General features: G+C 33.8%; 2 protein-coding genes across 3 annotated transcripts in view; one reads left to right on the top strand and one right to left on the bottom strand.

Moving 5' to 3' along the window:
• The window catches only part of LOC134840728 (uncharacterized), a 486,809-nt gene that overhangs the window by 228,886 nt on the left and 236,114 nt on the right, over positions 1–21,809 (bottom strand). The window lies entirely within an intron of this gene.
• LOC134840725 (phospholysine phosphohistidine inorganic pyrophosphate phosphatase-like) lies at positions 2,095–15,806 on the top strand. Of its 2 annotated transcripts, XM_063856728.1 has the most exons (6): positions 2,095–2,122; positions 9,602–9,722; positions 10,057–10,264; positions 11,791–11,919; positions 12,355–12,541; positions 15,500–15,806. In XM_063856728.1, the coding sequence occupies exons 2-6, from the start codon at positions 9,620–9,622 to the stop codon at positions 15,707–15,709; spliced, it is 837 nt and encodes a 278-aa protein (XP_063712798.1). In that variant the 5' UTR covers positions 2,095–2,122; positions 9,602–9,619; the 3' UTR covers positions 15,710–15,806. The 2 variants fall into 2 exon arrangements, with proteins under 2 accessions (XP_063712798.1, XP_063712797.1); XM_063856727.1 differs by lacking the exon at positions 2,095–2,122 and having other exon boundaries at positions 9,019–9,722.

Genomic DNA, 21,809 nt, shown 5'->3' with positions numbered 1-21,809 from the left:
TGTAGCTAGGATAATAATCGCGCAACCGTGAGTTTAAAGTTTAAGTGCATAAGAAGATCGTTTTTTGGCTGCTATTGGTTTGTTGTTTTTTGTGTTATTTCTCCAAATATACGGGCGCTTTCGGAGTGATATGCTCTCATTGTTTTTTTTGCCAAATTTTCCTTAATAAAGGACAAAAAAGGATTGGAAAATGGAGTTACGTCACTACTACTTTTATTTTGCAGCTCGTTTTCTTAAACACGTAATCATAAACACGTAATCATTCTTAAACACGTAATCATAAACACGTTATCATTTGACTGCGCAACAGCTTTCTCCGATCGTCTTCTTTTCCGTTAACAGGTACTTGTTACTTGTTTTCAGTGTTTTGGTTAATGCCTTAACACTCAAATTGTTGTATCATGCATGTGTTAAAAATCAGCCACGGTGCGCCACGATCTATTCCGATTTTTTTTAGATCGTTAACTTTTTACTTTTTCACTCAATGCTCGAAAAACTTGATCATGAACTGAAATTAAGTTGAATAGTTTGAATTAGGAGCTCGGCTACCGTTCCCAAAATGGCTTTACAGCTAGTAACAGATGAAGGATTTGGATTGTGTAAACGGTGCTGGCGTTGATTTTGATTTCGTGAGTTTAAGGGCAATTTATTGGGGTCTAAAAATGTTTCAGGTTGTTTTCTTGAACTTAGTAAAAAATTGAGTTGGCATCTTGGAGTTTCAGCGTATATATTTTGCCTTGCGCTCCATTCACTTCCTCTAAGTTCTGCGTGGCTCGAATAGTCGCAGAAAAAAATCCAGAAAAGTTTTTGCATAGCGAAAGCAAAAGATCTAGGATCCACGGTTTTTGTTCTTAGGATTCACGGAGAATTTTTAATAAATAGTTATAAAGTTGAATCCGTTTTAGAAAGCCCATTGACGTCTAATAGAGATCGAGAAGTTTTTATCGGATTCAAAAAGTTTTGCCGTGTTTTCTCTTCATTTATAATAAAAGAAGAAACAATTATCTGTGAACTTAAGTGAGTGTGTGTGCCTAAGATAATAATCCCACGACCGCGTTTTTTTTAAATCTAAGTGCGTATGAATATGGGTACTTTTGGCTGGTTTTGGTTTTTTTGTTGATGGGCTATTTCGGAGCGATATGCGCTCATTGTTTTTTTTTCTTTTTCGCCAAATTTTCCTTGCCAAAGGACAGAAAAGAATGTAAAATGGAGCTATGTTTTTACTACGTTAATTTTGCAGTTCTTTTCTATCAGATGTTAGAATTATTATAATGCATTTTTAAATTATTTTTATTGTTTCATTTGACGCTCCCCTAAAATCAATAACTTAAAGTTTCTGAAACATGGTTTTTGAATTAAATGTTGAAATTCGAAGTATCAAACGTAATCATTTGACTGTATAACAGCTTCCTCCAACCATGTTTTTCTTTAAATAGGTACATGTTTTCTTCAGTTTTTTTGCTTAATGTCTTGGAACTCAAATAATTGTGGAATTTCATTAAAGCTCAGTAATTTTAGCAGCAGTTTTAAAGTATATTGAGTCTATTATTACTCGCATTAAATGAAGAACTGTAATCAAGGTAATTGAAAGTTTCTGAAATATAGTTTTTGGAATAAATGTTGAGTTTCGAAGTACTCGCATTTTTTCTTAAACACGGCATTGACTTAGCGATTTCCACATAGTTTTAAAGTCGCTTTTCTGCTGTTTAATTAGCACTGTCGTTTTTGAAGAAATTTGGTTTTTCTGATTTCCCTCACAGATGTTGAACATGATTGCCCAAATGATATTTCAGTTCAGCTCTTTCGTTTACTTTTGTTTTCGCTTAGCTTTTCTGTACCTACGCCAATCGTGCTTAGAAGAAGAAGAATAGAATTTATTTTTTTTTACTCAACAACAAAAAAAACAAGCAAAACATTTAAAAATTTACCAAATCTTGTAAATGATAAATCAAGTATGTTTTTTTAATACTACTCAAGTATTTTTACCAAATGTGTAAAGACGAGGGAAGTTTGGGCAGCATAGCACTCCTTTTTAGACATTTTTTTTTGAAATGCAGGAAATAATGCTTTGTTTCATTGATGAAAAATAGCCTAATTGTTGTGATAAACTTATTAAATAGACGAAATGAACTAAGATTAGTACGATTTGCTTCGCGTTCTCTTACGACATCACATCGCTGTATTCACATGGCAGAAATGGCATTATTGCGTGCACACCTAGAGAATGCCAATTTATCAAACCCAGAAGAAGTGAAAGGATTATTCGAAAGCTTTATTCACCGAATGGAGACATTGGACAATACTATCGAGCATCTCAAGTATGAAAATTCTCAACTGCGCAAGGACAATGTAATTATTCAAAACCGTGTACTTTGCTCTGAACGATATTTATCACGATCATGTTTGACATTTCTTGGCGTGAAATCCGGCGTGGATCCGATGGTACCAGTACTTGATATTATGAATCGTGTTCTAGGAGCTAAAGTGTCACCCGAAGATTTGGCTGCATGTCACTATTTACCGGGTAATGCAGAGAAAAAACCAATTATTGTTAAATTTATTTACAATGGGCAGCGTGACTATGTATGGCGAAACAGATTTACGTTAACTGACAATGAATCGACGAAGAATATTTTCATCGTTGAGAGGCTTCCAGAAATTGACCGAGATACAGTGAATTATGCAAAAGAGAAAGGTTTGAAATTTAAAACAAACAATTGTCAACCACTTCTCAGAATAAATAATAAATGGGTTCCAGTTAACAGTCGCGGTGAGATTGACAAAGTTGCCAGCGGATTTTCGGAAGAATTAGATGGTAACAAAATGGATACAGGAATTCAGGGAAATACACAGATAATCGACGAGTCTTCTTATTCCAGAAATGAGTTATTCCAAATGAATTATGGTACTGCGAAAAACAAATATGCAATGTATGGAAAACCTAGAGGGGAGAAGAGGCAACGAGAGAACGTTGATATGGAAGATAAACTGGACAAATTGTGTGGTCTAATTGAAAATGTAATCGCAGTGGTAAGCTCACCACCTGGAAAAATGGCAAAAGCGCAGGTCAATGTGATAGAGCAGGAGGACGCGGGTGAGATCGAACCTACTGATACTTAGCATTTTTAAAAACCTAATCGATGACTTTGCCAGCTGATAAAACACTTCTTTTTCTAAATATAAGATCCTTGCGATGCAATTTTGACAATTTAGTGGGATTTATTGAAACTTTTAACGAAAACCTATCGATTATCTGCCTTTCGGAAACTTGGCTAACTGAAACAGACCCATTGGCAATGTACAATATTCCGGGATTTCAACCGATAGTTTCTAGATGTAGAACCAATAAAAGGAGAGAGGGTGTTGCTTTTTATGTTAAGACTGGCATTGACTTTATTATAAATGAAAATATTGTTTGCGAAAATGGGATTGAGGCATTGTGTATTAGACTTAAAAATGGATCTCTATCTTCAACAAACATTTGCGTAATTTATCGTCCGCCCAATATAAATATCGATCATTTTTATAGTTTTCTGGAACACAACTTAGAAACGATGGTAAATTCAAAAACAATGTTCGTTGGGGATTCTAATATTGATACACTGGTTGAAAATAGTTGCTCAAAAGGGTTGAAAAATTTAAGTAAAAGTTACAATTTTGTTATAAATAACGCCAACGAAGCAACGCGCGTTACTAACCGTAGTAGTACTTGCATTGATCATATAATTTCAAATTTTCCTGTTGCAACACATAATGTAATTTCTGGTATTAGTGATCACAATATTATCTTCGCCGATATTAACGTGGTGTCAAACATAGATGATAACTTGACTTTTCGTAATCTGTCTTTTCTAAAAAAATCAACCGAAAAAATATTGTTTTTAGCAGATGTGAACTACCTGTTAAAAAATGTACCGGAAGGAACATGTGATGAAAAAGTTGAGTTTCTGATTAAAACAATTATCGATTGCCTAGATGTATTCGCTCCATTAAAAGTATATGGTAAAAAACGAAAAATGAAATCACAATGGATAACTCCAGAAATTAGAAAACTAATTTTTAAACGAGATAGACTTCTTCGCCAACTACAGGCCTGCTGGTCGACTGAAACGCATGTCAATTATAAAATCATTCGCAATAAAGTAAATGCCTTGCTGCGATTAGAGAAACGGAACTTTTATACTAAAAAAGTGGAAAAGGTGACTAACAGTAAAGATTTATTTAAGATTTTTAAAAATGTAGGAATAGGAAAGACCGGGAATAACACAACGACACATATTGATGCGAATAAATTGAATACTTTTTTCTGTAACATTGGGTCGAAAATTGCATCGCAAATACCTTACTCATCAGTACCGATATGTAGATCGCCAAAACAAGTGCAATCAATGGTAATGTTTGAAACTAACCACAGAGAAGTTCTAGATGTTATCAATAGCCTTAAAAGCAAGTTCTCATGTGGACCTGATGATATTTGCAATGAAATCATCAGGCAGTTAGGAGTGGTAATTGCACCATTAATATCCGATATTTTTAACGAATGCATTCACCTTGATGTTTTCCCAGACTTACTGAAAATTGCCAAAGTGGTCCCTATGTTCAAAGATGGAGATAAAACAGATCCTGGTAATTACAGACCAATTTCGCTGTTGTCTTGCCTGAGCAAAGTCGTTGAGAAACTTATACATTCGAGGTTCATAAATTTTTTTGAGAAATTTTCTATTTTAAACATTAACCAATATGGTTTTCGATCTAAGCGATCTACGATTCCACCTGTTGCGAGGCTGACCGAATTTGTAAGAGATGCTACTAATAAAAGAGCGGATGCAATTGCTTTGTTTTTGGATCTCAAGAAAGCTTTTGACACGATTGATCACAATATTCTGATGCAAAAATTGGATCATTATGGGATCAGGGGTAAAAGTAACAATTTGATTAGAGCCTACTTGACTAATAGAAAGCAGTATGTTGAAATTGGAAATAATAGATCAACGCTTGAAAATGTTTCAACGGGAGTTCCACAAGGATCTGTTCTAGGTCCGCTTCTGTTTTTGATTTACATAAATGATTTACCTGATAGCACTAGTTTAGATACTACACTTTTTGCAGATGATACATCCATCATGACTTCTGGTAAGAATTCTGGAAGGAAATTAAGAACCGAATTTGACATAGTTTACAATTACTTATGTTGCAATAAACTTTCACTGAATACTGATAAAACTGTTCTGCTCAATTTCAGCAAGAAAAATGGAGAAATTGGTCTTGATATAAAAGGTGAATGCATAAAAATGGTTGATTGCACGAAGTATTTGGGTATCTACATTGATTCAAAGTTAGACTTCAAGATGCATATTGAACATGTTATTAAGAAATTGTCTAAACTGTGTGGAGTAATATATCGTTCCAGAAAATTATTTAATATTCCAATGCTTCTACTGATATACAGATCCTACATCAAACCTGTTCTTCAATATGGCGTATTGGTTTATGGCTGTGCAAACTTAACAGATCTAAATAAAATTTAGATACAGAAGAGAACAATACGTGCTATTTTTAGAATTGATTATAGAGAGAGCACAGTTGAAAAGTACAGACTGCATAAAATTGAAACGGTGTTTGATCTTCACGTTTACGAACTGTTTAAAGATATTTGCTACAATAATGTTTGTGATAGTACCACGACTAATAACGTGGCGTACTTCACTAGGAGAGTTGCTTCTGGAAAAGTTAATAGTAAAATACAAAGAACGAAATGTTTTCAAAATTCCATAAATGTTAGAAGAACCATTATTCATAATTATATAACTGCATCTGGTTTATTGAATGAAGATGTGACAAGTTTGCAGAGACATCAACTCAAGATTTTTATACACGATGTTTTTGATAATTATCTGCTTGATAATAAAGAAGTTCATAAACAGCTGTATTGTCATTGATATTTGAGTTTAAGGTTGTCTACTAGATAAGCCGTAGGCTTTTTAGACAATCCTTGTTGATGATTGTAAATATACATATTGTATTGTAATAATCATCAACTGAATTAAATATTATTATTATTATTATTATTATTAAACCTCCCAACGCTGTTTTCCCCTCATACTTGAGTAGTATCAAACTATGCTGTCAGATATAAAATATAAAGTATAAGATATATATCAGGAAGAGTAGTGGACTAATCACACACCACTGGGGGAGTCCATGTGATATTCCACCTGTGACATAAGTAGCCTGTGACATGAGTAGCCCCGAAACCAGTCATTGCATACCACCTCTTATTCCATAGTTTTCTAATTTAACCAACAGAACATAATGATCTATTGTGTCAAACGTTTCTGTGAGATGCTACACGTCATTTCATTTTCTTTCCAAATCGGAGTTGTCCTCTTAATTCGACTAAAGCATCGATCGTATTGTATTTTTTTCTGAATCGAGGTAGAAAATGTTTAATAGGGTCAGATAGTTGTATAAGCTGGAATGTTTTAGTGTTTGAAGATGATACGGCGGCAATTTAGCCAAGGACTTAGATTATATTTATTTTCATTTGTTTTACTGCTCTCTTTGTAAAGTTGTAGGATGAGTGCAGCCAGTATTTAGACAACCGCGTATTCATACTCGTTAGTATTAAGACAAATACTGTATGAACCAATCAGAATCGAGAAAAGACATAAATAATCCAAAATAAATAATAATTATTTATTAATTTCTTCTTTGTCTCGATTCTGATTGGTTGAAACAGTATTTGTCTAAATACTGACCAGTCTGAATACGCGGTTGTCTAAATACTGATATGTAACCGTTGTAGGACTATAGAGCTTTTAAGAATCTCTGGATTTTTTATTTTCAATGACAGACTTATTAAGTTGGTTGGATATGGTGTAATTACGTGCGAGACTGTTCCGTTTTGATGTGGCTTATTTCGCCGACTTTTGTTGATTGCTTTGCATTTAGATTGTCAATCATCTCTAAAGTTTCGAACACTGCGGTATTGTACAGAAACATTGATTGTGGATTGTTATTCATCAAAAAACAAAATTTCTATCTAACTTACCTTTTTAGAGCATACACGTTCAAGGGCGAATAGTTCTAACACGCTTTAATTCACTTTTTTCTCTAAAAGTTTAATCTCGAAAAGTTTGCACGGTGGTATTCGTGCTGTTTGAATGTAAATGTTATCAGGCAATGCTCTGCAATTGAATGCTGTTTTACTTAAGGTTCTGGCATGTTTTTATAAATGAAATGATCAATACATGTGCCTGATTGTGAAGTGATTCGAGTTAGGTTACTCACTGGTGACAAGGAAGCCTTTTGCTTCTATAATATTGAGTTAGCAATTAACAAGGCTAGTTTTTTTGTAAAGTATTGATGATAAAGTCACCACCAATTTGCCAGGACCATTATGCCTAGATAGCACCTCAAGAATTTTATAATTTTTTGAGTAAATAAAATATGTCTCTACGTGTTCTTAGATATGTAACAATTGTTATAATCCGACATTATGCCTAGATAGCACATCAAGAATTTATAATTTTTTGAGTAAATAAAATATGTCTCTACGTGTTCTTAGATATGTAACAGTTGTTATAATCCGACATTATGCCTAGATAGCACCTCAAGAATTTATAGTTTTTTGAGTAAATAAAATATGTCTTTACGTGTTCTTAGATATGTAACAATTGTTATAATCCGACATTATGCCTAGATAGCACCTCAAGAATTTTATAATTTTTTGAGTAAATAAAATATGTCTCCACGTGTTCTTAGATATGTAACAGTTGTTATAATCCGACATTATGCCTAGATAGCACCTCTAGAATTTATAATTTTTTGAGTAAATAAAATATGTCTCTACGTGTTCTTAGATATGTAACAGTTGTTATAATCCGACATTATGCCTAGATAGCACCTCAAGAATTTTATAATTTTTTGAGTAAATAAAATATGTCTCTACGTGTTCTTAGATATGTAACAATTGTTATAATCCGACATTATGCCTAGATAGCACCTCAAGAATTTTATAATTTTTTTGAGTAAATAAAATATGTCTCTACGTGTTCTTAGATATGTAACAGTTGTTATAATCCGACATTATGCCTAGATAGCACCTCAAGAATTTTATAATTTTTTGAGTAAATAAAATATGTCTCTACGTGTTCTTAGATATGTAAGAATTGTTATAATCCGACATTATGCCTAGATAGCACCTCAAGAATTTATAATTTTTTGAGTAAATAAAATATGTCTCTACGTGGTCTTAGATATGTAACAATTGTTATAAACCGAGCATTTGCTTGTTGTACCAAAACAGCTGTCATTTTTCGCAGGCCATTCTTAAGCTCTTGAATGAAAAATTTTTCAGATTCAAGCTGAATCATCGAGCTACCATCTTTATTTTCTAATTTTTTTCTCTGCAAAATCAGATAATTTTTGTGGTAAAAAAAATTTTTTGTTCTTCAGTGAACCAAGTTTCTGTATTAAGTATAACTTTTGGAGACTCGATACATCGTACTTACCTTCGTCCTTGTTTTGTGTGCATAACGTAGTCTTGGATACACTAATGTTGGTTTTTTGTTCCTTTTTGTTACTATATTTTTTATGGCATGTTTATGAATGTCTTGATCATTATCTGATAATGTAAAGTTTCAATTCTTAAAAAAATCATCGTTGAAATCGTTTGCCAAAATTTAAACGTTTTTTTTTTTCGTTATATCATTTTTGTAAGACAGCTCTAAGACAATTCATGTCGTTTTCTAAGCTTTGTAAATGCAAGACCGTCAAACCTTTCGTGACTCTTTCTTCGAAAAAACCAATGTCTTTGTCACTTGCGTTCGGTTAGGAACACAGCCCGAAAAATATAGGAAAATATAAATATAATATAATAAACTAATTTTTTGGTTAATGGAAAAGTACTTAACATAATTTATATGGAAATTGTATGATACGAAGTTTTGGTCAACCTGGATCTCTACTTTTTCGATGATTTCCTCCAACGTGTTAATGATCGGCTCATTGTCAGCGGGACTGAGTACCACGCACCTCCTCTTGTTTTCTGATTTCGCATTAAGTGTCTGGTCTTGAAATTTTAGAGTGAACGGATGATGAGTTTCGGCATCATTTTGAACATGAGAATGATCTTCCTCCATTATTAGTCTCCGAACTAATTAATAATTTTACCACAATAATTTTGCTTGTCTCGGAAGTCCTGCAAACGATTTTGTTGCATTGAAAGTGTTCATCTTTCCCTGTTTGGCTGTCAAAGAAAAAACTCTCCTGACGTGGTGACTCTTTTTTGGTCTACAGTCTGTGCTGAATAATATTAATATTTGCATTACAATGAAACAGCTCCACGTCATTTGAATTGAATACTCAAAGAATCAATGCAATCAGGTTGGAAAGACACTCTTGTGAGCATGAGAGTATAACACTCGTTATCTGATTAATTTGCATCCTTCTATCAGCCCATCATGTTATGTTTGATTGGGTGAGCTAGATGGTTGTGAAGCATTAGAAGTATTTTGAGATCACTTGTCTTTTTCAACCTTGTCGACCTCTCACTTCGCTTACAATCTAATCTGTCCAGTTGGTCTCTTCACTTTCAGACTATTACTCAACTGAATGCATGCAGCGTAGAATGTCATCACTGCTGGCCCACAGCCTCCGGTCTGGACGGATCAAGGCAGTCCTGTGTGATATCCACGGAGTCCTGTTTGACAATGACGAAGGTAAGGAACAGACTACTCACATTTCTAATGAATACTTTTCACTCAAACTTTGAAGTCATGCAATTGTTTCTCTAAGTGCAATCTGCATGTTTTCCTCCAAAGTTAACCACCTTCTCCAGCTTTTGATAAATATTCTCTCGTTTTATTCGGCCTGGCGTTCTCGTCCGTTTTCTCATTAGTTTTCTTTTTTGGCCCTGAGCAGATTATTGATATAGAATGACTCAAACTGTAATACAGTCCACTTTTTTTTCTGAGACTTTGATTGGTGCTCCTTGTGCAACTTGTTTGCATTGAGTCTCAATTGTGAAGTGGGTGCAATTGAACACTGCCGCAGGTAAGACATACCCGGTGCCTGGATCGGTGGCCGCATTCAACTGTCTCGTGTCCAGGGGTGTGCCAGTGAGACTGGTCAGCAATGAGAGTGCGTGTCCGCCTGAAGCTGTGCTCAAACATTGCATCCAGGCGGGACTACAAGTGACATTAGACCAGATATTTGTGACGACGCCAGCTGCTTATAAAATCATCTCAGACAGAAAACTGCGGTGAGTGTTTCATTTGATTCTTTAATCACCAGATAAACAAGCACATCGGACCTCAATTATCCATTTAATTTGCCATCATAAGAGATGCATCTAGTCTAGTATATTTAGTTCATGCACATAGTGAACATTTTAAGAAGAAAAAGGAGTTATTTCTCATCGTATCAAAATACAATTCACTTATTCAAGTTTCATCATAAAAAAGAAGCATAATAACAGTAATGTGAAACTAAAAGTGGACAGCTGACAAAATCATTGGGGTTACTGGATGTTGCGCTAGGGTAAAACACATGAAACATTAATGTAAGTATAATTTATAACGAAAAAAAGAGGAAAAGTAAAATAAACAAACCTTCTATTACAACTTGTTTTTGTCAAATTGTTCATAAGTAAGCGATCTTCTGACATTACGACTAGAGCCTTTGAACCATGGGGAGTTATTGTTCCAATTTTCAAAGAAAGTGCGGAATATTTGTTTGAGGTGGTTTTTTTATTCAGTCAATTTTCGACTTTTAACAGCATTTTTGTCGGAGTTGTTTTATACCATCTGAAATTGCTTTCTTGAGCTCAAAGTTAAAAAGACAGTCATTTATTTTGTAAAGTTATGGGAGTTTGAAAATTGTTAATTTGGCCAGTTTGGGATAGTTAACGCGCGATATATTCTTATAACTCGCGTAATCTGCAGATTAATGCGTTCTAATTTCAATTGACGCAAGTCATTTGGTCCTTTTTTGGGATCCAAAATGTTAAATACAACCCGTTGTAGTTTACATTAGCTTGTGAGGATTTAATTTAGAAACGAAAAAAACTTTTGAATTTTTGTCAATTATATTATTTCGTCGAAAAATTTAAGTTGACATTAAAGTGCAGGCGCAACAATCATTCAGGGCTTCGCCCACGAGCAGTCTTGTTTTTTCCAGTTTTTTAATTCTAAGTCGAGCGCAGGTATTTTTTGCTACAAAAACGGTTTTGGACGTTGAAGTTATGAAAACTCGCTAGTCATAGCTTCTAGCCGGTTCAATTACAAAACTGGAAGTTGTTAACTTGGCTTTTACTGCGTCTACTAACTGTCCTTCATCCCTTAGAGTTCCCGTAACATAAATTGAGTTGATTGGGGGCTAAATGGCCAGTATAGATTCAACTGAACTTATGCAGCAGTAACCAGTTAACAAATCCAAATATGGTTTTCTAGTCGCATCGAGCGGCTAGAAAACCAAAAACTTGAGGACAGAAAATAAAAGGATAAGCTTGTTGTGAGGATAATATTACTGCATATAGTTATTTAGGTGATGTCAATTATATGGCAGACAAGTTTAATTTGATCTTCATTTTTTAAGTATATTAAGTCTCTTAAATTATTAATTATGTCGCCTCTTTTTTGTTCCAGAAAAAAAAAATGTTTTTGTCTACCCTTTATGTGAATTTGTTTAATAGCAAATCAAATATTCGTAGCACGTTTGTTTATCATACTTACATCAGAATATCACCCATTTCGCTATGAAAACAAGTGATACGTTACTGTTTTTGAGGCCTTTTGTGCTGGTAAATAAAGAGGTGGAGCAATTCTTCAGCAGTCTAGACCAGACGAACCCAAACTGTGTGCTGTTAGGAGACGCCATCGAGAACTTCCACTACGAATCACTGAACAAAGCATTCAGGTATACTAATGATGACACGTGGCGAGTAAACTCAAGGATATAGAGAGGGTTATGAAGTTTAAAAACGAAAAAAGCTGCTTTGAATAATGACATAATCACTTAAGACGAATTCTCCCCAAGGAAAAGGAAAAAGTAGTGCTTCTCGGCTCTTAATGGATAACCGCTGTTGTTATCCTGTTTAAAAATTACATGTTATTTTTTCTAAAGCATATGCCTAATTATGAAGCCGCACTAAATCATCCTTTTTGAACAAAGCCTGGGATGATTTTTTTTCTAACTCTGCCAGCTAGGCGCTTTATTGTTAAAAACTATCTATATACGCAGCCTGTTCTGTTTTCTGAGAGTTATTCAGAATATTCTCCGTGTATTTTTGCCGAGAATATGAGAATAGAAGCAACCAAAGCGTGACAATGAACAAATCTGTTGCTGTTTCAGAATCCTGATGTCGAATCCAGATGCCCAACTGATCTCTCTCGGAGTGGGTAAATACTACAGGAAAGGTGGATCCGGTGAGCTCAGCTTAGACGTGGGACCCTTCACCAAGGCACTGGAGTTTGCGACCGGCAAACAAGCCCAAATTATTGGAAAGCCCTCCAAGGCATACTTTGAAGCGGCGCTCAATGTGAGTTTCAAATTAAAATGTATTGCAATTTATCAAATAGTATTTGAGACAATTTATAAGTTAAATCCCGAAAATTTTTATATGCGTCCTAGCGATGATTTTTTATTTGATAAAATTGCCTGACCATGTTATTTGGGCCCACAGTAGTCAATTAGGTTCCTTAAAATTTAATTACTTACTAAATGTGTAAAAGTATGGACATTAGAAGCGAAGCGTAGTGTAAGACTACTTACAAGTTTTTTCCTGAGTCGCAAATAAAAATTTCGTTGTTTTTTGGAGTGATCCAATCATAGGCACTTTAATATCAGCTACTGCTGTCTTAGTGCGGGCTATCGTTAGGTCTCGTTTAATAAAAACTACTTTTATGAAATGTATGTGATTGTTTTTTTTTGTAATTAAATAATTTTTTCATAATCATTTTTCACAAAACGCGTTTGCTCAATATCCAAAAAGATATTAATTGACAGAAAGGTTAATTCTCTAAATGAAAATGTAGAATGTGGAGTAAGCTAAAAAAGACTAGCTGAATATGCATATTTAGCTAGTCTTTTTTTAGTTTACTCCACATTCTACGGGCCTCAAAAGTATCAGTAGGGAAATTTTTGACCCAATTTTTTTGGATTTTTTTTCCTCAAAAACTACCCTGCCAAATCTGCGGTAAAGAAATCTTTGGATGGACAAAATATTGAGTCTCCCTTGCGTTAGCGGTTATGCCCAAGTTTTTTTTAGAAAAAGTTCTGAACTCATAAATGCTCATTTTTTGACATTTTCGTCGTTTTTTTACCCTTGGGATTACCAAAAGTGTTGCAAACGGTACTACACTTTTTTACCGTAAAATAATTTTGTTCACTGGACTCCTGGTGGTACCTTGGCTTATAATGAATTCAAAACTCTTAGTTTCTCTTACAAACTTAGCCTAGAGGTAACGAATACGCCTGGGACGACAAAAGCCATGGATGCGAATGTGACTAAGACTTGTTTTTTCAAACGGTAAATATTCCAGCTCAAAAACTTTTGGCCTATTATTTGTCTGCTTATTTTTGTCGGCATAGTTCCCGTAGCCCGAATTTTTTAAGGTTTAGATTTCTTCCAAGTTGATGTCTCCTCTATGCTTGACGGCAAAGTCCGGGAGTTCGATTCCAGTCGAGACCTGTTTGTTTTGCAAATTGAAAGTTTTTGGTTAATTTTGTCTATTGTCGGTCTTCTTATTTTTGTCGACTTAGCTCCGCAGAAATATTTTGTTTAAAAAAATTGTTTTTTTTTTCTAATTTTCCGAAAGCTGTTTGTAAAGTTTCTAATGATGCAGGCAATTTTTATTCCACTATTTTGGGCTTTTGTTGCATTTTTTCCGTTAGATTTTTGTCATAGTCATTCATATTTGTTTCATAAGTGGTTGGAAGCTCAGCTTCGCCTCTGTGTAAAATAATTCTTTGAATTTTTGCAATATTCCCCGTCAAATTTGAGATTAAGAGCTCAATCAAAACAAGAAATTCTGGGTATTTGCCCTGCTGAAACTTGTACGCCCTAATTCTTTGTAGAAAAAGAGATATGGCCTTAGAAAACGTCCTAATTTTGACCATTTTTTTGCTTTTTTTCGAAAAATACCCTGTCAATTCCAAGACGAAAGGCTCAATCGCAAAAAACTAGTGTTAGAAATCCTCCTTGTTTATACCGCCACCCTTAAGATTTTGTAGAAAAAGTTATGGCCATATAAATTGTCCAATTTGGAATTTTTTGACTGTTGTCCAAAACTACCCTGCCAAATCTGAGTTAAAAGTTCAATAGAAAGAACAGGTTTTATGAATCTCCTCTGCACAAATAGTGCCCTTATGTTTTGATGAAAAAAGTTATTGCATGAGATGAAGTACAATTTTCGAAAGTTAGAAAAATCTGAGGTTAAGGTGTTTATCCGAAACATCATTTAGTCGGAAATTTCTTTGCATAAGTAGCTACGCGCTCAGATTTTTCTAGAAATTAGTTTATGGACTGAAACAAGTGTATGTTTGAAGTTTGACCGTTTGTTTCGAAGTCTTGTAAAAAACTATTTTGCTAAATCTGAGATAAAGAATTCAATCAAAAGAGCTGCTACGGGAATTTTTCTCTGCATATCAACTATGCCCTAACTATTGTGGAAAAGCAAGGTTGAATTTAGAAATCTCCGTGTTTTGAATTGCTGGCCGCTTTTTGGAAATATTTTTCATTTTTCTGGAAAATTACTTTGCCATTTCTAAGGAGACTTAGATATGGCAGAATCATTTTCGAGAAAAGTAAAAAAAGTTTCCAAAACCATATTTGAGGATTCAATTGAAATAGCATGCATTAGGATACTTCTTCGCATAGCGGCTAGGACCTAATTTTTGTAGAAAAGCAATGTTTATCTATCCAAAGTTCATTTTTTAAATTTTGATTATTTTGGAATTTGATTTTCTCGATAATAAGGTGCCAAATAAAAAAAATTCACCAAATTAGCTAAGGACTTGTTTTATGCTAAATTTTAAACATTTTGAAAATTACGCATTACCTTTTGCATCAGTGAATTTAAAAAAACGTATTAAACAGGTAGCTTTAGCTGAGCGCCTAGTGTTTGTATTGTTAAGAGGCCATGGCGCAGATGCTAGAATGTGTGTTTTTTTAAATCTGGTAATCTGACGTTCGATTCCGAATTTTTTTGTTAGTTTTATCTTTCTTTGTCAATTTTGGGTGCTTTTAGAGCTTCTTTTTGCCCTTTTTCTTGCTTCTGTTAGCGAAGTGCAATTTCGTCTCTGTGTTGACATTCATATTAGCTCGTTTCAGTTGTGTTCTTTTATCAAAATAATAGCGGGACCGATCATTAATTCCACTTTCTTGGGCCACCGGTGTCATGTTTGGCGAATAGCTGTGTTTGATTTGGCTCTCGTCTTGCTTTTGTTGGTTGCTCTTCAAACAGTTGTGTTCACTTTGTGTGATCTCTTTGGTCAGGATGTGGGAGTGAAGGCTTCGGAGGCGCTGATGATCGGAGATGACATCGTGAACGACGTGGGAGGAGGACAGAGTGCTGGAATGCAGGCCACTCTCGTTCGCACGGGCAAGTACACGCCATCAGACGAGCACCATGCACAAGTGAAACCGGATCTCATCGTAGACAACTTCGCATCTTTTGTCCATTTCATTACACAACATCTCAACTGAGATCGTTCATCAAACAGTTGTGCTAAATCGCAAATTGTTGGCTATATTGTTGACCTTGAGCTCTTAAAACGCTCAGCAAATTTTACTTCCTTTTTTATTTGGGTTTTTGCAAATGAGACGTCTGATGGGCAGTTTTGCCCCGAGGCACTGCTTCGAAAAGAACATTGCCGACAGTTTATATTAATTATAAAATGAGCAGAATCATCAGAAAAGCGTATAATGACTTGATTGTCGTTTTTAATGGACTGTCTGTAAAAAGTTCGTCTCTTATTAAGCTTTTTACTATTGCCTTCTATAGTTGTTTTTTGATTTGCAGAATGAAACTTAAGTTGATGAATTTTATTGTTGATTTAAGATTTCAAATCAAATTTAAGATTTATGATTTCAAATAAAAGATTTCAAATAAAACTTTTTTGTTTTACAAACATATGCGTTCAGAGTTTTTGCGAGGTCGATTTTCTTGGTGGTACGACAGTTCTGTTTTTCTAAACTATTTCGCAAATATTGGCACCAATTTTGGTGGGACCTTTACGGCTTTTTGATAGCATGTTCTTTGACATTGGACTTGTAATGTGTTAACACAGTTGATGCATTTTTAATTCATCAAGTGAACAGAAAAAAACTATTTGTTTAAAACAACGTAACAATCATAAAAACTCGATTTCAAAATTTTTTAAAGGGTTTATATCACGCAATTTTTTTGAAATGCGTAATTTATACATAAGGTGATTTTATGCTTTCCAATTTATTTCATGCAAAGTTAGTGTGGATGCCCTGAGTGTTATATTCCAAATTATTACTTGCAAAATTTTGTCTATTTGTATTTGGTGTCACTGTTGCTGCATAGCATTGGCAATTTATTAGTATATGTAGCTGCTTTATTTGTGACTAGTGTTTGCCAATCATTAAGCGTTATTAAGCGAGAGGGCAGGACATGAGACTCTAGATCTCGAGGCTTATTTCTATTTTTCTTATTTCACTTACTACAGTTACTTTTTTGTCGTGTTCTGGCTAGTGTTTGCGAAGCGCAGCTTCGCCTCTGTCAAATGGTCGGAACAAAAACTGTTCTAAAAATGAATGGAAACTATGCGAAGTCGGAAGATCAGATAGACCTTACTCGTCATGTTGGTCGTCCGTTACGACATTTCCTTGCTCAGAAAAGACAGACTACATATGTCTCAAATCACAAACAAGAATCATTCGCAATAAAACTTTAAGAATAACAAAACAGCTCCTAGGTTGGATCTGATGTTCACCCATAGATTCGTTTGGTAACTAAAGATAACGACCAGAATTAATCGGAAGTCCAAATTTGACAGCCGCAGGTTTGACAGCTAGTATGGAGCTACTGAAGTGATACTGAGTCTACAGCTGAGTTTTTTTTAGATATCAGTTGATTTTTTATCGGCTTTATTGATTTCGTCCCAATTTTTGTCGACTTACTTGAAGGGTGTTTTATTCTGTCTGAATAGTTTTTTGGGACTTTGAAATACTTTTTTCTTCATTTTTGAGTGTTAGCTTCGTATAATTCATAATTCCTGGGTTTATTTACACGCTAAAATTTTCTGTACGAAAAGAGATTTTTTGAAATTTTTCGCGAGAAATTTTTTTGCATTGATTAATCATTTTTCAGATGCATGGTTTTTGATTTATTCTTGTTCTAAAACTTATTGGAACTAGTTTAGATCTAATCAGTTTGGTGCACTCTAGATTACAGTAGTATGCATATAGTGCGTTAGGATTGGGGGGGGGGGTTGTCATACATGGATGACCATTAGGTATAAATCATAATGGTCACCATGTATTAAATGATCAGCAATGGTCACCATGTATAATTTTATACCTAATGGTCACTATGTAATAATCCTAATTGTTACCATGTATAATTTTCTACCTAATAGTCCTCATGTAAAACTTCGGTATATTATTGAGTATTCCCACTGAACGTTTGTGGAAACAGGAATGGAATTAAGTTTTAGTCTGTGCATGTTTTCCCTTCGAAAGTTTGGGGGTATTGGCTTGTTTACATGTAAAATGACGTTATATACCTATTATATGCGACCAAACTATATGGTATATAGGACAGCACAATATTTTGGCAGCGTAGCTTAACTGTTGGCTGCGGTGAACGATTTCCTTCAAAAATGCATGTTTTTTTGCTGAATCTCGAAGAAACTAAAATTCATCAAGTGCGGCGGCCGCCACCTCTATTTAGGCAAAAATTAATAATCAGTTTGACCGAAATAAGAATGAAAAATTTCGTTCAGCCAAATGAAGGTAAAAACAAAGAAAAATTACGAAACACTGAAAACTCTAAAATAATGAAATTGGCTTGAAAATTTCGACATTTCCATTTTCCGTGTCTTCAGGAGACTGAAAAAAAACGTCTAAAATCTATGACAAAAGCTTTGATTTTACACAAAGAATGAAAGAGCTAATAAGTTAGAGTGGGTAAAGATCTTGAAAAACGAGAGAACATTGATGAAAGCCAAAAGTGCGCATTAATTTTGCTGCAGCCATTTCTAAGACTTGCATATACCACTTTTTATAATGAAAAGGAAACAATTTTCGGGGCTTCTAGAAAACGTTTAGTGTTTCCTATTAACTTTTTTAGGCTAACAGAAATTTTGAAAATATTCATCAAAGCGGACCTAGAAACTGGGGGAAAACTGTTATTTGTGTGCCAATATATACGACAGAACAGAGTGACCATCGAATAAAGCAGGTGAAAACTTATTTGCGACTTTTAAGGAAAGCAGTTATTCAAAATAGAGTTATTCAAAATTTTTAAGGAAAGCAGTTATTCAAAATTCAATCGGGAAAGACTGAACATAAACTAAGACAAGTTATGGATACAAACTCAAAACTTGAAATGAATTCGGAGCTATAATTTAAGCATCCAAAATTTTTGATTATTCCATCAAAAGAATATGCAATTAAATAATTTTTAATTTGATACTACAATCTAGTCAACTGTTCTCAGTATCTTCTAATTAACTCAATTTGGCTTTAGCAAGAGCTTTCTATTCAAAAGTTTGAAGCGCTATCAGTTATTATCATTGATTAACCCTCTGCTCAACAAATTAAATTTTGAGTTTTTAAAATATAAATCTGATCTTTTGAATGTTTCCATGATTACGCGACATGATTATTGTCTCTCAAAATACGGTGGCTTTTTGACCAAAATATTCGATTGTTCATCTGCAACTAATTGTGTTATCAAGAGTTCAACCTTTCTTTCCATATATGTTTGAGGTGATCCAAGCTTTCACATTCACGTTCTCATCACTAGCAGTATCAAAACAGTTCGCATCATGATATTTCTTCTCATTTTTGCATCGATATTTGTCTTCTCTTTCAACAAAACATGTCTTCGAAAAACGGTTAGTTGTTTGAAATTTTAAGATAAAAAATCAAGCCTTATCATCAACACTCTACCTGAATCTTCGGATTCCGTCAGGATGATAGCTGTTTTACACTAAACAACGCTTTCACATCATTTTGGCTACAGCAGTTTCCGTAAACTTGTAAGTGCAATTTTGTAGTTTCAATGCATTTCGATAAACGTCAATTATGTTGTGTTATCTTAAGCTTGTCCGCTTGATTGAGTGAATGAATACAAGCATATTTTTTCAACCAATGTATGTTTTAGGCAAGTACTTCTGCATATTCGTATATCAGTATGAAAGGCACGTTTATATGATTGTATGTAAAGACGTATGAATGCCAGTCTGTAATGGGTGATTCTTTTTGTCTGAATGTGTGATGTGAATGCAAGTTGGTTTGTGTGTTTACATGTGCTTGTATTTCAAAGGTCAGCAGAACTAATAAGTAAAATCTTTGCATGTATGTAAGCAAAACTTGCGTGTGTGTCTATTTATGTAAACTGTATGTATCTATGTAAAAGTGTACAATTTTTTGCATGTTTAAATGTAATTAATCATGTATGCACATACTATTTGTGTGTATTCATTTGAGTATTTAGAAGTTATGTATATTTGTATGTTTTATGTAAGTAAGAATTCTCGAATGCATGTCCGCTTGATTGAGTGAATGAAGACCAGCAATTATTTTGTATCAATGTATGTTTTTCAGTTTAAAAGCATTTAAAATTTGGCTGGTTTGCAAACCGTACAAACTTATGATTGAAGTTTTATGTCTGTTTAAAAGGAAAGTGTGTACACATGAGTAGTTGCATGCTCGTAAAGTACACTCCATGTCTTTTTGTAGGCAATTACTCATACATATTCGTATATGAGTATGAAAAGCACAATTATATGATTTTATTCAAAGACATATGAATGCCAGTCTGTAATGCGTGATTTTTTTTGTCTGAATGTGTGTATAAATTTGTCTTGAAAGTGTGAAGTGAATGCAAGTTGGTTTGTGTGTTTACATGTGCTTGTATTTTAAAGGTCAGTAGAACTAATAAGTTAAATCTTTGCATGTATGTAAGCAAAATTTGCGTGTGTGTCTATTTATGTAAACTGTATGTATCTATGTAAAAGTGTACAACTTTTTGCATGTATAAATGTAATTAATTATGTATGCACATACTCTTTGTGTGTATTCATTTGAGTATTTAGAAGTTATGTATATTTGTATGTTTTTATGTAAGTAAGAATTCTTGAATGCATGTCCGCTTGATTGAGTGAATGAAGACCAGCAATTTTTTTATGTCAATGTATGTTTTTCAGTTTAAAAGCATTTAAAAGTTAGCTTGTTTGCAAATTGTACAAACTTATGATTGAAGTTTTATGTCTGTTTAAAAGGAAAGTGTGTACACATGAGTCGTAGCATGCTTGTATAAAACGAACCATGTCTGTTTGTAGGTAAGTACTTGTGCATTTTCGTATATGAGTATGAAAGGCACGTTTATATGATCGTAAGTAAAGACGTATGAATGCCAGTCTGTAATGCCTGACTCTTTTTTGTCTGATGTGTGTATATATTTGTCTTGAAAGTGTGAAGTGAAAGTAAGCTGGTTTATGTGTTTAAATGTGGTTCTAATGTAAAGGTCAGCAGAAATATTAAGTTGAAATCTTTGCATGTGTAAGAGCAAAATTTTTGTATAATTGGTTGCAGATTTAAAAGCATGTAAGCAAGTATGTAAAATTTACGTATGTATGGTAGTTTATTTGAATTCTTCTTATGCATGTATGCATGTATGTATGTGCTTATATAAGTTTGTACTTATGTATACATGTATGTATGTTTGTATTCAGTAAGTGTTTACGTAATTGTTTTTGTATGTAAGTTTGCATGATTAAACTTATGTAAGTATTTAAATGTGTATGAATAAACGTATGTTTGTAATAAAATTTCGCATGACTGTTTTTTGTGAGTATGCATTCAAGTTTGCAACTTATGAAAATGTGTTAATGTTTTTTATGTTTACAAGTATGCAGCTTTATATGTTTGGTGGGGTATATATGTTTGAGTTTAGTTGTAATCGTTAATTTTATTTCATATAAAAGTATATAAGTAACTCAATCCAAATCTTTCTTATCTTTCTTCTTAAGTTTCTCAAATATTCTAGAATAATCAACCAGATACTATAATGACAGTTTTTTTTTCATTTTCTTTATTTGCAAAACAATTTGATAATTTTTTTAAAAATTTTTTCCTCGAAATATTTGATCTTCCAGGTATCCTCATTATGAATATTTCACTTTGAAAAAGTGGCATATGTTGCATTGATAATTTCAATTTATCTGCAGTCAATGATTATGAAAAATGTTTCAAAATTGTAACAAGAAAGATCAGTTTTCAAATTTTCACAAAATTTTGTCGATGGAAGCATCAAACAACAAGTCCAATTGGAGACAGCATGGAGTCCAAAGTGTTTGATGAACTGTTGCTCATAGAGGTAAAAATTACGATAAGAAAATTATTAGAAAAAATTTATGGTTTATTGAGGAAAATCATTGATCGTGCAGACATGCATGCGGCTGGTAGAGCTGAAGACGGTAAGCGAGCAAAGTCTCAGTGACAGGTACTGTATATTTGAAGGATGATTGATCAATCTCTAAAAACCACAAATTTTCAATGAACTTCATTTGATTAATCATAATTTTGAATCAAAGTTATAAACCCACAG

This window comes from Symsagittifera roscoffensis, chromosome 2 (assembly GCF_963678635.1).
Source record: "Symsagittifera roscoffensis chromosome 2, txSymRosc1.1, whole genome shotgun sequence".
In the NCBI taxonomy this organism is placed as follows: Eukaryota; Metazoa; Xenacoelomorpha; order Acoela; family Convolutidae; genus Symsagittifera; species Symsagittifera roscoffensis.
This window is presented reverse-complemented; position numbering and strand designations above follow the sequence as displayed.